This window comes from Notolabrus celidotus, chromosome 23 (assembly GCF_009762535.1).
Source record: "Notolabrus celidotus isolate fNotCel1 chromosome 23, fNotCel1.pri, whole genome shotgun sequence".
NCBI classification, from domain to species: domain Eukaryota; kingdom Metazoa; phylum Chordata; class Actinopteri; order Labriformes; family Labridae; genus Notolabrus; species Notolabrus celidotus.
Window position 1 is genome coordinate 23,529,468 of NC_048294.1, and position 16,955 is coordinate 23,546,422.

At 41.9% G+C, this 16,955-nt stretch overlaps 1 protein-coding gene across 4 annotated transcripts in view; it reads right to left on the reverse strand.

The window, feature by feature from the left end:
- Positions 1 to 16,955, reverse strand: part of LOC117807607 (RAS guanyl-releasing protein 2) — a 102,064-nt gene that overhangs the window by 49,349 nt on the left and 35,760 nt on the right. For all 4 annotated transcript variants that reach the window (XM_034676944.1, XM_034676942.1, XM_034676945.1 and 1 more), the window contains exons 7-9: positions 14,832 to 15,005; positions 5,597 to 5,713; positions 4,919 to 5,200 (exon numbers count right to left, since the gene is read on the reverse strand). In XM_034676944.1, the coding sequence (XP_034532835.1) occupies positions 4,919 to 5,200; positions 5,597 to 5,713; positions 14,832 to 15,005 (573 nt within the window). The remainder of the gene's footprint in view (positions 1 to 4,918; positions 5,201 to 5,596; positions 5,714 to 14,831; positions 15,006 to 16,955) is intronic.

Consider the following 16,955-nt stretch of genomic DNA (forward strand, 5'->3'; position numbering starts at 1 on the left):
TTGGTTGAAAGTTAAAAGAGATATAACGGGGTGAAATGAAAAAGTAAAGGACATAATGCTCTGCAGCGAGCAGCAAAAAGTAAACTGCAAACTCTACAAACGCTGCTGCAGCAGTAAAGTAAAAATATCCATTTCAGAAGAAATGACCATGAGAGGTGTCTGACTGAGAGAGAGGACAGCTGGTTGGATGTCGGATCACATAAACACAGAGTGAAGCTGCTTTTAGCATCAACAAACTTCCAGCTGACATGAAATCATTCCAGCTTTAGCTTCTTTCTAATCTGTGTTAAAAACCCTGATTTCCCCCTGAGCCATTTCATCCTCACAATTTGATTTCCTTATGAGGCATTTAGGCAACTTACAAACTCTGCACCTCAGTCTGCATACTGGCTGTGATTCACATGTTATTTTCAGACACAGCTCGTGTTTGGAATGATTTTTGCTACAGCAGTTTGTTTGTGTTTATGTCTAGGCTCCCACCTCATGCAGAAAATTGAGGAGGGTTGAGTTAAGATCTTAAACCTCCCTGCCTGCAGCCTGCAGGCTGATGCTGTGGAGGTGGTGGAGCTGAAAGTATGAACGCAGGGCTGGGTGGCAGTGACAGAGCAGAGGGAGAGAAATGTTGCTGTTGTGTGTTTTTATGGTGCAGTGTGAGCTGTTTCCCTCAAGTAGCTGGTGGGCATCATTCCGATTTTATATGTGTTGCATCAACAGATTGAAGCTTTATTGATCTCTTTAATGATAATTGTGTTTGAGATGTAGTTCTAATATTTTTATTGGTCTTTGAAACATTTTGAATAACCTCTCTGTGTTGTTTGTGTTTTACCTCGGTGCCTCAGGTCAGCTGATCTGCTGCTCCTGGAGGTACCGAGGGCAAAACGGAGGCTGAGAGGGGATAGAGCTTTTTCTGTTGCTGCTCCAAAATTATGGAATGAGCTTCCCCTCCACATTAGACTCCTCACTGTCCATTTTTAAAACTCATCTTAAAACCCATTTTTATTCCTTGGCTTTCAACCCTGAGACTCTGCTCCTGTTTTTAGTGTTTTATGGCTTGTTTTTATTTATTGTTTTATTGTTTTTATTGTTTTATTATAAATAACGAGCTCACATCCAGAGCAGTATTCAGATTTGTTTCATTAAAATTCAAGTTTTTCTAAGGCATGCAAAGCCATCCATCCATCTTTCTATTCTTTGAACGCACTGCACAGAAAGAGGATTTGAGTCTTTCAGTCTGTAAAACCCAGAGGCCACACAGCCTGTTTATTAGAGACATTGTTAAGAAGAGCTTTACTTTATATTAACAAGACCATCCTGAAGTAAATTTTTGCTCCAGTTACCTCAGCAGACTGCTGAAAATAATCATCCACTACATCCATTGTAGGCCTCCTATTATTTTATCCTCAGGGTTATTCTCTTACTGTAATTGCGTTTCCTGTGTTTTATTAAGTTGAAAGGGGAGAGTGCGGAAGGAAAAAGAGCTTTTCTTGTTTGACCCTCCTGATTTAGAGCAGCTCTTGATATTTCAAGGAAAGGTTAACTGCAAATTGTTCACCACACTGGAGATGATGAAATCTCCTTCCCTTTGAAAGGCTGATAAATGCGACTCAAGAAGGAGGAGAAAAGTATAACAAACTTGTGTGTGTAGTTTTTTTGAGCTCCCAAGGTGGGCATGCTTCCTTTATTTTGAAGGATTTATTGACTTTCTCTCCATCTGCTGTGAGCTGAGCAGGACTCGACTTAGATCAACAGCAATAAGCGCTGGCATACGATAATTGGGTATTGACTCTGTCCAGCAAACTTCTCTGAATTCCCTCTGCTTCAAAACCTGTCACGTTGTTCTCTGTCATTTCCACAAAAGAAAAAAGCAGCAGCAGCTGTAATCTCTCACCAACACCTGACGCCTGATTATGTGATTGATCTCCTGGGATTTCTCAACTTCGGTAAGCCTTCCCTCTCAAATCCAGGAAACTCTTATCTGCATGCGTTAAAAAAACACTGACACACACACACTCAGGGGTTTAGTGTGAAGTATGAAAACAGCACCTCAGCTTTCATGCTGGAGTGCAGGCGGCTACAAAGCTGAGATCACTCTCACAAAGTACTCCCAGTTTAGGAGCTCTGACTAAATATAAGATGAAAAGTCATCCCTTAATTCTGCTGCATCCTGATTATTAATGCCAACTTACTGAGCGTGGGTGATTAAGAGGGCTCTAATATATAAAGGAAGAGCAGTTTGACAGCCAAGAAAGGTTAATACTGCACTACAACATCAAAAACTATAAAATAAAAAAAGTAAAAATATCATGTTTCTATAGGACTTTTTAATACAAAGAAAATCACAACTAGTGAGGGTACAATGGAGCGTGAGATCCACAGGCGGATTGGTGCAGCGTCAGCAGTTATGCGGGCATTGTACCAGACCGTCGTGGTGAAAAGGGAGCTGAGCCGGTCTCAGCAGATGGCTGTCTGACATGAGTCTGGTTCTGCTCGAGGTTTCTGCCTGTTAAAGGAAGTTTTTCCTCTCCACTGTAACTAGCTAAATACTGTGAGGTGCAATGCTCATGGTGGATTAAGGTGGGGTCAGACTGAGTCATGATAGTAGACATAAATCAATTATCTACTGTTCCATGCCTAGTTATGCAATCTCTTGAAAAAAAAAGGCCTTCCTGCTGAAATGTTGATATTTCAAAAGGAGGTTTGGACTCTGCTGTGACCCTCCTTTGGGTCATGAAAAGCTAAAGCACTCTCACAGTGAATTTGGTTTCCTCTTTAAACAGCTAACAGGAGAAGACAGAGGTTTAACGCAGGCTAACCAATCAGAGTTCAGTGAAGTTCAGTACAAAGATGCTGAAAGGGGTCGTGTATCTTCATCCTGAATTAAAGCAGAATGTGATTGTAGCTGAGAAGAATATATTTAAATACACTACCAGTCAAAAGTTTGGACACACCTTCTCATTCAATCGTTTTTATTTTATTTTAGTTATTTTCAACATTGTAGTTTAAAGCTGGGGTTGGCAGTCTCGGAAAACTAGCATGAATTTGAATGTAGCATTTCCTCAGGACTCCGTCTAACCCCTCCCCTCCTCCCTCAGAGCTCCTCCAAAACGACGCCCCCCCCCCCCCCCCCCGCTTACATGCACGAGCGCCGCTGACTTGCGACCATATGATGGTGACTGATTCAAAACCGGTCCTCACCAAAACATTCTCATAGTGAAAGTTAAAAACACAAACAAACATGGCTGCTGTTAGTACTCACAACTGTCATGCTAGCATTATCCAGTTATACCAGTGACACGATATCAGGAGAAAAGTTATAACACATATATAATACTGTAACAACTCTACTGTTTGTTAAACGTGTTCAGTGTAGATGTTCTTAATTCCTACAGTGTTGACGGTTAGTGAAGGCATCAGGAGAGTGTAGAGTGTGCGAGTGAGAGAGAGGAGAGGAGAAGTTTTTCATTCATTCAAACATTGATTGTTGTTTTGTTGGTTGGCGTGATCACGGCCGACAGTGACCGGTTATTAAAGATCAACATGTTCACGAATCGGCTCGTCATCCCTACAGCGTCCGGACGGACGCTACAATACAGATACATTTCTGTAGGACTTAGTAAATGTCATTCATTCTTCTGCTTGTCAGAGCCCCCGTGGTGAGAGCTTTTTAGACTCTGATCCGAACTACAGTCCTGAGCAAAGCACCTCATCAGGTCAGAGGGGTCAGGCCCGAGGTCAAGCGAGAGGGGCAGTCAGTAGAGTCAGGGGAAGCAGAGGCAGGGGACAGGGTCTCGGAGTGCACGCCGGGGAAATGTACGCGCAGGAGGTGGGAAAAACGACAGGACGTGATTTGAATGGTTTAAAATTTTGGCACCCAAAAAGGCTGATTGGTTGGTGTTTTCCCAGGTTTACTCCGGCTGTAGATAGCAGGTTTTCTTCGCTCTTTTTTAAGAACACATTATGTAATGATTGCCATCAAGACATAAAGATCATTTTAACCAGTATAACAAAAAGTGTATCTAAATCTGATTACAAACCCCAGCTTTAATACTGAAGACATCAAACTATGAAATAATCTGGTTTTACCATAATCTGGATTACAACAGTAGTCAAATAGGACTATCCATTGTGTACTAACCCTACCTCTGAACAACACAACTGATGGTCTCAAACACATTAAGAAGGCAAGTCATTCTACAAATGAACTCTTGACAAGGCTCATGTTCATCAGAAACCATTCCAGGAGACCACTTCATGAAGCAGACTGAGAGAATACCAAGAGTGTGCAAAGCTGTCATGAAGGAAAAAGGGGGCTACTTTACAGAATCTAAAATATAAAACAGATTCTGCTTTGTTTAACACTTTTTTGTTCATTCAATAATTCCATATATGTTCTTTCATAGTTTTGATGTCTTCAGTATTAATCTACAGTGTTTACAATAATTAAATAAATACAAACCCTTGATTGAGAAGGTGTTTCCAAACTTTTGACTGTGCATATACAGAGCTATGGTGGCATAACTAACTTATTTCTTAAAGGTGAAACAACCAAAACTCTGAGATCTGATGTTCATACTCTGCTTTGGTAACACAGAGTCTCTGGCCTCTGCCTTCGCACAGATTTTAACTAAAGTTGCCAAATTCTCAGAGCCAATTGAATCAGAGCAAAGCTATCTCTGGGTATCAAACAGACTGCCTGTTACACTGGCAGAGACACACAAAGTGTTTGTCCTTCTCAAAGTTTGTCCTCCTACTTCACTGCTGTCTGTGCTCTTCAGGAGGGCTTTTGAATTCTGCTGCACCTCTTCATGAATAACAAACTCCCAGCTCCTGATCCAAGGCCCACTGGCTGTTTTTAATTCACGCCAAACACTCACCTTGGACTCTGCACACACAGCGGGTTCAGTTGTGTTGCACTCACCGTGAGCAGGTTGAGAAGGTCTGTGTTGGCGTCGATGTTGGGCGGTGTGTTCTGAATCATGGCCAGCTCTCGCAGGATGGCGTACAGCTGCTGAGTCTTAGTGAGGTTGACCCGCGTTTTCTCTTTGTCAGCCCAGTCTTGCAGCGCCACATGCACGGCGATGAGATCTTTCAGGTGCACGCCGAGAATGGGGAATCGGAAGCCGGAGCACTCTGAGAAGCGTTTGCGGTATTGACTGTAGTTGCCGCATGAGGTCACCAGCTCGATGAGGTTGTTGAACACCTGCAGGAGAAGTGAAGGCAGGAGGAGGGGAGGAGAATGCGGTGAGTGTTGGTGAATAAACAGAGAGATTTTTTTAGAGGAGCCACAAATGGTCCAGAAAACTTTGCTCCAGATGGACTTACATAACCGACAAGACTCTGAAACTCCTCCAACTGTTGCATTAACTTTCAAGTTCTGTGCCTCAAATTCATACTTTAAAAAAGACACTGTGTGGGAGTTATGGGCACTAAAGGAGGCTGGCAGTTCCCACAGAGAAAATGTGGATCACTGAATCAAGAGCCACTTGTTCACTAAGTGCATCAACATGCAGTCAGTATTGAGTTTTTGACTGTTTGGCTGCGGGAGCCAGAAATAGATCAGTGATGGTTGGGAGCACGACGGCAGCTCATACTGCACCTTGTTGGTCTCTGCGCTGATGTGGGCCTGTGTGTCTTTGAGACGGGAGATGGAGCTGTTGCTGAGGCCGCCCACCACCGCCATCAGGGTGTTGAAGTTCTGCAGCTGTAGGAGCTTCTGTGGGGGAGACGGACAGAGAGGCATGAGGAGTTGTGGAGGGTGAAAGAGGAGACAGTGAAGGGAGGGTGAAGCCTTTGCCAGGGTGGAGCTTGTAGCACTTTGGTGATGTGGAAACTCTGACTAAACGCAGAGTTAAAGTGTAGTGAATGAAGACAGACATGATCAGAAGAAGTGACGATCAGAATGCAGCCGTGTTTTAAATTTCTTTCTTGGTCTTTACAAAAGTCCTGGATGTCAGATTGGACTCAAAGTAGTTTGTGGCACTTCCTCATGTTGATCCCTCAGATCTACTTACAGTCAGGTGTTGGTTAATAAAAAATAACTCATCTTATGCATAATAATAAATAATAAATCATCTTTAACAGCTCTACAGTCCAAAACAAACACCTTACAGCACTGCCTCCATGATGCTGTAGAGTGGACGACGGTGGATTAGTTCCAAAGTGTGCACTAATGTCAGTCTGAGACTGGTTTTGAAACCACCTACTACACTAGCAGCACGGACTGATTTGGCCTAAATTCAGTATGTAGTATATGAACAAGAGCAAAATCTGTAGTATGCCAAAACTACCAGGATGTCGTACTGATTCAGGAACATTTCACAGTATGCATCGGACCAGTCTCCCTCAGATACTGTTTCCCACAATGCACAGCGCTAACATTCTTCTTCTTCTTTTTCCTTCTTTTTTGACTGGGGAACTCCGTTAAGAGGTGCTGTGGAAATTATTAAATTCCATATAAACCACAACTTAACTTTTTAAATCATAAGTGATGCTACAGAAGCAGTTTATCACGCAAATAGTGATATAATAGAAGGTAGCACAGGTAAAAATATATTTTTGGTGAGGAAGAATCAGAAATACTTTGTACATAGATAATTCTAACTATTCTGCGCTTCTGTATATACTTAATTTTATTTAATTTTATCAAATTTTATCTAAAGGTGACATATCACGCTTCTTTCATCAATATATAATGGTCTAAGAGGTCCCCAAAACATGTCTTTAAAGTTTATGCTCAAAAAAACACTTTGAAATCAGATTTTGGTCTGCCTGAAAAGCCCTCTTCTTCAGTCCTCCTCAGAACAGTCTGTTTTCTCTCTGACCCCGCCCCCTCAGGAAGTGGATGTGGCCTCGGCTCTCCAGCACGTTGATCTAATGTTTACATGTCGGCTGAATATACACGGCTGCTCACAGATAGCATTACTTCAACCCTCTGAATCTGATCCAGAATCTGATCCTGACGGAGAGGCGCCTGCAGCAGGACATTTCTGAAGGATTGGTCACAGATTTAGTGTTTCTTGTTGTTTTATTTGTCAGTATGTAGACGTGTGTCTTGGTACACAGCTACGAACATGTAGCTATGTGGCTATGCTAACTAGCGCTAGCACTTATCCATGATAAATAAAAATCATCCACTAAATCTTCAAATCTGCAGACGTGGGGAGTAAAACCGACCTCTACCAGAAAGGCAGCCGGACCTTTCTGAACCATTGGTCACAGATTTAGTGTTTCTTGTTGTTTTATTTGTCAGTATGTCGACGTGTGTCTTGGTACACAGCTACTGCTACAGCTACAGCTACGTACAGCTACAGCTACAGCTACGTACAGCTACGTACAGCTACAGCTACAGCTACAGCTACAGCTACAGCTACAGCTACAGCTACAGCTACAGCTACGACATGTAGCTATGTAGCTATGCTAACTAGCGCTAGCACTTTTCCATGGAAAATAAAAATCATCCACTAGATCTTCAAATCTGCAGACGTGGGGAGTAAAACCGACCTTTGTGTTTATTAAGACAGCCTGCAACTAGCATGCCTCCCTCCTAAGCTCCTTGTTAGCACACATGTGTGCAGGTAATGAAAAACAGAGGAGGGGTTGAGTTGTATTTTATACAGTCTATGGGCTGAACAAGCTCCGAGATCTGACTCCGTGACAGACCGGATATTGTTGTGACGTAACAAAAACACGGAAGTCTGAAACGGCTGGTTTCACACACATTTACAGAAAGGTGGAGAAATCAGAACAGGGGCAGAATGGATTCTTTTCATTCTCGGGGGGTTTGTAGACATGCCAGGGACACATATTTCAGGTAGAGAACCATTAAAAAGTCCATTTTGCATGATATGTCACCTTTAATTCTATTCATATTTCTATCTTATTTCATTCCTTAATCTAAGAATATTTGACTTTTTCACATACTGTGTATAAGAGCTCTGTAATGACTGAATTTGAATCCCTCCCCAGGATAAATAAAGTATTTCTGAATCTGATAAAGAGAAGAGAAATGAACTTTTATGGTATAAACTAAGTGACATCCATCCACACATAAATCTAATGCTGAGATATTACCTAATGTTCTAACCTGTGTGTGTCAAACTTGAGCTAACACTTTGTGAATGGCACTCTGCAGGGCTCCTTTCTGCCCTTCAGCCCGCCTGGCATCTGACTGAAAATCAATGAGGTCGCAGCTGTGTGGGAGGGCTGCCAGAGGGGATCATTTGATTCAGCTCAGACACCCTTTACAATCAATTGGCAAAGCGGTATGGAGGGCAGGCCGGCGTTTGGGGAGTAGCTTCAGTTAAACTGCACGTGCGTGCGGATGTGAGCGAGGCCTGGGAAACGTTTCTCTGTCAACGTGCCAGAGCTGTCCACGCAGCGTCCGATAAAGCGTTCATCGTCTCGTCAACCAATCATTATCAAACAACAAGTCGCTGATGTGGTGTGTTTATCAATGCCAGAAGGCACACACACACACACACACACACAAACACACACACACACACACACACACACACACACACACACACACACACACACACACACACACACACACACACACACACACACATACACAAACACCGAAAACAGTGTGTGACATAAACTGGAAAAGACTCTTAGAAGGAGCATGAGTGGACATCTTTACATTTAAATGATCATTTAAATCTTTGTGTTTATGAAAATCAGACACGAAGATAAGTCATATGTAATGCAGAGTGCGTGTGTGTGTATGTGTGTGTGTGTGTGTGTGTGTGTGTGTGTGTGTGTGTGTGTGTGTGTGTGCCCCTGAGGGATGCTTCTGGAAATGTCAAGTATGTGGAGGCCGCCCTCTGTGCTGCCTCTGAAAAAACATCTGAAATCAGCGTGGACTTAAATTTCCCCTGCTGTGCTACATTTTTGAAAACTGAAGCTTCAGACATTTTAATTTGGCAGAAAGTTCAGACGTCTGTCACTGATGGATTCATCCGTTCTGTATCACTGACACAGTCCTGAATGACCTCTGGACACTCCACTCAGAGCAGGACTTACTAACTAACAATGAGCACACACTCAATCGTTAGAGCATCATGACATAAATAACTGAGTGCAGTTAGACTGTGGAGGGAAACAGCATTTAACAAGCTCATATATTTGAGGTTTAGGTAAAATCAAAGTGTCCCTATTTGAAGGTTTGAAGGCAGGATCACCCTTCCCTTACACCTTAAACCTGAACAGTCCTTCTTACTCATAGCCATTAAGGGTACAGCACTCAAAACCAGCTATTTAGTTGAACCAACAATTAATTATTGAGTTATCCAAATGATTAATGTTGTTTTGATTATATGTGGAGTATATATAGTCTTCACACATTTAAAAAACCACAATGGCTGTGCTTCAGGAAGCCGCAAGTAACAAGGGAAGACAACACCAAACTGCTGTACCGGTACAGGGAAGACCAACAATGATCTAACAAGGGACAGGGGAACCAGAGGAACTGAATACACAGTCATCAACACAGGTGTGAACACAGGACACAGGACACAGGTGAAACTAATGAGGGACTCAATACACAGAGTCATCAACACAGGTGTGAACACAGGACACAGGTGAGACTAATGAGGGACTCAATACACAGAGTCATCAACACAGGTGTGAACACAGGACACAGGTGAGACTAATGAGGGGAATCACTAAAGGAGGGAAACACACAAGGACATGACGAAAAACTAAACTGGAGACACAAGGATTCAGAACTACAAAATAAAACAGGAAACACAAGACTAGACTAAAAAACACACCAAGTGACATGGATCACTAAACACTCAAGAGAGACTGAAATCGTATTTAATAATTTCAGTTAGACTCAAAAATTGTATTTCAGCTACTTAAAAACTCTGATGTGATCAGTTACCGCAAACATTTTGAGTCATTTCAACTTGTTCGGGTTTACAGTGTAACATAAATCCATTTATGGAGTGGGAGTTTAAGTTGAATGTAACCAGAAGGCAAAAGGGATATTCACAGAGAAATACTGTTTTTAATGTATTCTGATTATTTTATTTCTAAAGAAACAGTCTGCATATTTTACATCTTATTGAGTGTGTGCAAGAGTATTTGAACCAGGAAATGATTTGTTTAACAATCACTGCATTAGAATAAAAACAACACTCGTGCAACGTATTTCAAACCTCGCACAATCTTATTCAATCATTCATATATCGTACTCTCTACAGCAGTTTACATTTATATGTGAGGTTGGTTTAAAGGCGCCTAGTCCTCTGGGAGTGACATATTACATTTTTCTAATCTAGTTTTTTGTTGCTGGAGATTAATTGCCCAATTAGAGTAGAAATTAAATATTTTCTAAGGGTCGAATTAGAAAGGTGAAACTTCAAAATCTTAAAAAAAAAAGCAATTATGTCTGGGAATGTGATGCTTATCAGTCTCAACTCAATTTCTGAGAGTTTGAATGTCAAGAGTGAAGACCAGAATTGCATTCAGCTTCAAATGTGACCTGCACCTCCGAACAGCATCTACAATAAATAAATAATCAGCCGTTGATCCCACGCACTGACAGCTGTGATATTTATGTGGAGGAGGAGGAGGAGGTCACAGCGATGCTTATCTGTCACAGCCATCATCCAAAATATCACGGCTGGACGGAGCCGCATCTGTCTTCAATGCTCCACTGTCAAAACCGCAAAATAAGACTGGAACGAGTCCAAGGTGTTCAATGAAATGGAGGGCTTAACGCTTAGAGGAGGCTCTGCTGGGTTCCTCTGACATGAGCCCTGCTGGGTTGTGTGAGCTCCAGAGCGCTGAGACAAAGAGAGGGGTGAAACCTCGCTCAATAAATGATGAGGGAAAGTTTTTCTGCAGATAAAGAGAGGAGAGACGAAAAGTTTGGAATAGAAACAACCCGGGAGGAGACTTGCAATAGGTAGAGACAATGTAATCATAAAGCACTGCATGACACAGCAAGGATGAAAGCTCTTTCTGTGGTTTTACTGACAGCCCCTGAATGCATCGTCAGACTGCAGCTCCTCTCTGTGAATGATAACATCACAGTGAAGTGACATTTACTGCAGGGAAGCCCAGGGTGCCATTTAAAGGGATTCTTTCTGTGGTTTAATGATGATGTAAGTGTCCGGACATGTGGGCACACACCCTTATACGGCAGAGGACTGGCAGCTCTGCAGAGGAATTTGCAGGGAGAGACCAGATTAAATTAAGATTAGGATTAGAGACATCTTGACCTGAAGATGACCGCAGATGATTTAAGTCTCTGAATGCTGATTTACACACAGATAGATGAATTCGTATTTGTGCCTTGTTTAGAAAAACGGATGTGTTTGAGGCCTGAGGGGTCACGAATAGCATTATGGTGTGATCATCTTTTTCCCTAATCTATGTTGTGTTTCAAAACATAACATCAAATATCTGTTGTTTGAGGTTTCTATAAGTGTCTTATTAGTTGTATTGCTTCTCTGTTTACATATGGATTCTTATTTTTTGTGTATATTATTAATACTACTGTGGAGGCAGCTAACTGTGTGCAGCAAGTTGTAGAGTATTGTTTGATATTGTATTCACTTGTATCCTATCTCATCATATCATATTGTATTATATCCTATTACATCCCTTCGTATTACATCGAATTTGAGCATATTATATTGCATTGTATTGTCTCAATTGCATCCTCTTATTGTGTAATGCAATGTATCCTATTTCACATTATATCATATTGTCTATATCAACAGGATATGATATGATACCCTATATCATATCCTAGTTTATTGAATTGTATTTAAGCATACTGAACCCAAGTGGCAACCTCCATGTGGAAGTGTTATAAACTGCAGTTCATTGAGCGTCCACTTGAGGCTGGCTGCAGAAACATCGGAAACCACATACACTCCAATTCAAAGAAGACGATCTTTACAGCAGAAATAAACATGTTTACAGCCTGGTACAAAAAACGGCTTGGGTCTACGTTGTTAATTTATCTTTCAGCACACACTGTACGGGGGTTGAATTTTTTTATAACGCGACAGTTCAGAAGATATTAAGATTACGAGTTTTGACCAAATAAGGACATGACTGACTTGACTGACAGGCAGGAACACATAGCTGTTGGCTAGGAGGCTCAAACCCCGCCTCTTTACCTCACACTAAGTTTGGTTGAGTTCAGCATTTCCAATATGGCTCCCACTGACGATTAGCTTCAAAGCAGCGCTCAGGAACAGATGGGTGACGTGGATAAGAGGTCCATTATTTATACAGTCTATGATTGAACCCTATCATACCTTATCCTGTCACATGTATTATAGTCTATTGTATTGTGTCACATTGTCTGATCTGTTCTGATCCTATTGTATCTTATTGTCTCATATCTTCTTGTATTGTGTTGTATCCATAGACTGTATAAAAAATGGACGTAGTAGCCAATTTGGAGCCATATTGGTAATGTTGAACCCAACCAAAAGAGTTTGACATAAAGAGGCGGGGTTTGAGCCTCATAGCCAACAGCTATCTGTTCCCGCATGTCAGTCAAGTCAGTCATGTCCTTCTTTGGGCAAAAACTTGTAATCTTAATATCTTCTGAACTGGTGCATTAGAAAAGAACTCACCCCCCGTACAGTGTGTGCTGATAGAGTAATGAGCTATCCAGACCACACTCGTTTTTTGAACCAGGCTGTAAACATGTTTATTTCTGCTGAGGAGATAAGCTTCTTTGAATGGGTGTGTATGTGGTTTCTGATACTTCTGGAGTCGGCCTCAAGCAGACACTCGATGAACTGCAGTTTTTAACACTTCCCCATTGGCTTCAGAAGTTGTATCATGTCGTATCTATGAATCGTATCTCATTGTATTGTATCATATACTATCATATTGTATGGTGTAGTATTATTGTATCCTATCCTATCATATCAAATTACATCGTTTCATACCTTATAATGTTATCGTATCGCAATGTATTGTATTGTATCATGTCAAATCATACTTTATTGTGTCATATTTTATTATATCTCATTGAATCATGTCGTATTGTACCTCTTAGGCCTACAAGGCAAGAGTTTTCTAAAATACTTCATAGAGACTTCTGTGCACCAGTTTACCTGCCTAAAGGAAAACAGAATGATCTGATCCCAGTGAGATCTGAACTTACAGAGAAAACTGCAACAACACAACCGAATCCCTTTGCTCCGGACTGAAATATCTCAACAGATGCACACACGGAAGGCTCCCAGTGGATGAATCTGACGGACTTTAGTAACCCCCTGCTTTTCCATGTGCCTCGTCAGAGCGGTTTATGGTTTATGTGTATGATTCATTCCTACATTTACGTGATTACAAAATGGAAGATGTTCCAGGAACATCAAATGCTGTGGAGACTTTTTAAAATGCATCCAAAAAACACAACTTTACTGCAGCTGTTGTTATTAAATGCAACTTAAATATCAGATCTATTTTCATTCAGGGCCAAGTGGCCATTTTTATCATCATACAGATAATAACTAGCCATGGTGCTCTCTCAGAAAAGGGTGGCTTTCCCACTCCGGGTCGGAGGAAAGTCTGTACCCTAAGCGGAGGAGTTTAAGTATCTTGGGGTCTTGTTCACGAGTGAGGGGAAGAGGGAGCGCAAGATTAACAGACGGATCTGGGCAGTGTCTGCAGTGATGCGGACGCTGTACCGGTCTGTCGTGGTGAAGAGAGAGCTGAGCCAGCAGGCAAAGCTCTTGATTTACCGGTCAATCTACGCTCCAACCCTCACCTCTGGTCACGAGCTGTGGGTAATGACTGAAAGAACAAGATCGTGAATACAAGCAGCTGAAATGAGCTTTCCCTGCAGGGTGTCTGGGCTCAGCCTTAGAGAGAGGGTCAGGAGCTCAGACATCCAGTTTCAGGCATGTCTGTCTGGGAGGAGTCCACGGGGAAGACCCAGGACACGCTGGCAGGATGATATCTCTCAGCTGGCCTGGGAACGCCTCGGTATCCTCCCAGAAGAGCTGGTGGAAGTGACCGGGGAGAGGAGTGTCTGGACTTCCCTGCTGAGACCGTACCCGGACCCAGATAAGCGGAGGAAGATGGATGGATGGACAATAAGTAGCTTCATTTGAAAACTGAGCATTTAGAAAATAAAGAGGTGAGGTTTGCTAAGCTTATCATGTCGTTTGATGTGTGTTTCCTTAAATTGAGGGAAAGTACGTTGAGAATGGGTCCTCTGGGGTCAACAGTATGATTGTTTGAAACATACATGTGACCGTTAGAGAATCTGAGTCGTGTCAAATACACTCTGAAACTGATATTTTCCATGCAGCTGTGAGCAATGCACCCTGCACACACTCCTCTGATTCCTCCATTGTAGTTTTCCTCTCTTACTTCTTCCGTGCACAGACTGTTTAATGATTTGATGATACTTTTATATTCTTTGCTCTGCAGTAAATAGCTCATTCTCCTTCGGGAGTCATTACATTTTATTCTCCAATTGTGAACATCTTGGATGGCTGACTGAGGTGATTATACTCCTTTGAAATGAATAGAAGTTTTACGTGCTGAGCTGCTTTTAGGAGGATTTTACGACCCCTTTGGTCATAAACGCCTTCAAATTATGCCCACGAAGAATCAAAACCTAACTAAAAGAAGACTTTCCCTTGAGCAGTGCGCTAAAGCTTTTTCAAGATGAAGTGACTTTTCTGCACAACAATGAGAAAATGTCTTGGTTTAATGTGTAATTCACCCTTTGTTACAACCTTCTCTCCTCTTTCTCTTTCTGTTTCTACCCCCATAACTCCCCCGTCAAACCCTGCTCGGTCTTCAAACCTGTGCAGTGAACGGCTCAGCAGACAGACCTGTGCCACCCTGATGAAGTGGGAGATGACAGCAGCTCTCTGCGGGGCGGTGGGCTTGCTGAGCACCATGAGCTGGATCCACTGGGAGACACTGTTGAAGAGGGTGATGAAGCGCTCCAGGATGGGGTTATCCACTGTGCAGCCGTGCATCACAAAGCTGTGGTAGTCCTGAAACTGAAGACAGACGGGAGTGTTGGCACATTTCGTGTCATCTATTTGAAGCCAATTACAACAAATCATTGTGTTTGTAAGAATCCTGCACATTATATCCTCTGAAATGATGCTTTCTACCTTCACTGTGACACCAGCACATGTGGGAAATTTGACAAAAAACACAAGTAAGGTGAAGAAACCACAAAGGATTCTTCTGAGCTGAACATTGTCTTTTTATGGACTGTAATAGAACGTTAAAATGTGTAGTTTGTAAAACATTAACCAGGCAGTTAATGTCCAACAGACGACACTTTGTAGTTGAATTTAGAGAACAGTGTTTCCAGTGTGTCAGGGCTTATTAGCAGTTTGTAAAAGTGCACTTTTACAGTTTGACTTTTCAGGAAATTCACTTTTTCTGCCGTCCTGCTGAGATATAGATGAAAAGATTTACACCACTCTTAAGTCCCAGTGGTAAATATGTAACTGGAGCCAGCTGAAGAGCTTAGCTCGTGCCAAGCTGGGCTCTTAACATCTTTGAGGGCGGGCTCTTATTTACTGTGTTGTCAAGCAGGAAGAGAAAACAATTAAAACGGGTCACTTTTCTGGAGAAAGTTCTGTTGGAAAAATGTTATTTATTTTTTTATTACCCCTCATCAGAAATCCAAATTAAGTGGGTCACAGTATTTTTGCTGGAGGGAGTGTGGAGCAGTTTCTGCTGACTTTGCACATGTTTTCTGGTCTTGTCCATTCCTTCAGCCTTTCTGGAGAGGTGTGGAACACTTAATCTCAGAGATTTTAGGAATATCATTTGAATCTTCTTTCATCTTTTTGTACCTTGGGAAAATACCTGAAGGCCTCAGAGAGAGAGACACATATCTTCTGAAGATTTTCAAGGCTGCGAGTAAGAAAGCAATAACAAGAGGCTGGCTTCAGAAGAACCCTCCCACCATTAAACTACCTAAAACATTATTAATGTTCGCAGTATGGAAAAAATGACTTTTTGCTCTTCGCCTTCAAGAGGAGAAGGGGGATACACTCTAAGAAAAATGGGATTGCTACCACAAAGACCCTTAACTGTTTCTGTCTGTCTGAATGCCTTTGTTGTGTACTGTACCTGTCTATAATACTTAAGTTTCACTTCATTTTTTACTTATTGTAATGTAATGTCCTTGTCCTCACTTGTTCAATATTAAAGTTTCAAAAACAACAAAAAAACGGTCAGAAAATACAGATGTGGAAAAATCAGCTGAAACAGGTACAAACAGAGCTAGTGTGATCCTTGTTTGAGGATTTGAAAATATCAAGGGGGACCTTTAAAAGTGCTGATTGTTAAAGTGCTTTGCAAAGAATTCCAAGCGGACATTGAATAAAAACTAAAAGCTGATTTCCAAAGCTCAGTATAAACTTGAGCAACCGTGTTTGATTCGGTCCAGATGACCAAACAAGAAGAGATGACATATACACTACCAGTCAAAAGTCTGGACACACCTTCTCATTTAATGGTTTTTATGTATTTTAAAGGTGACATATCCCGCTTTTTTCATCAATATATATTGGTCTAAGAGGTCCCCAAAACATGTCTTTAAAGTTTATGCTCAAAAAAACACTTTGAAATCAGATTTTGGCATGCCTGAAAACCCCTCTTCTTCAGTCCTCCTCAGAACACTCTGTTTTCTCTCTGACCACGCCCCCTCAGGAAGTGGGTGTGGCCTCCGCTCTCCAGCACGTTGATCTAATGTTTACATGTTGGCTGAATATACACGGCTGCTTGGAGATCACGTTACTTCAACCCTCTGAATCTGATCCAGAATCTGATCCTGACGGAGAGGCGCCTGTAGCAGGACCTTTCTGAAGGATTGGTCACAGATTTAGTGTTTCTTGTTGTTTTATTTGCCAGTATGTCGACGTGTGTCTTGGTACACAGCTTCGAACATGTAGCTATGTGGCTATGCTAACTAGCGCTAGCACTTA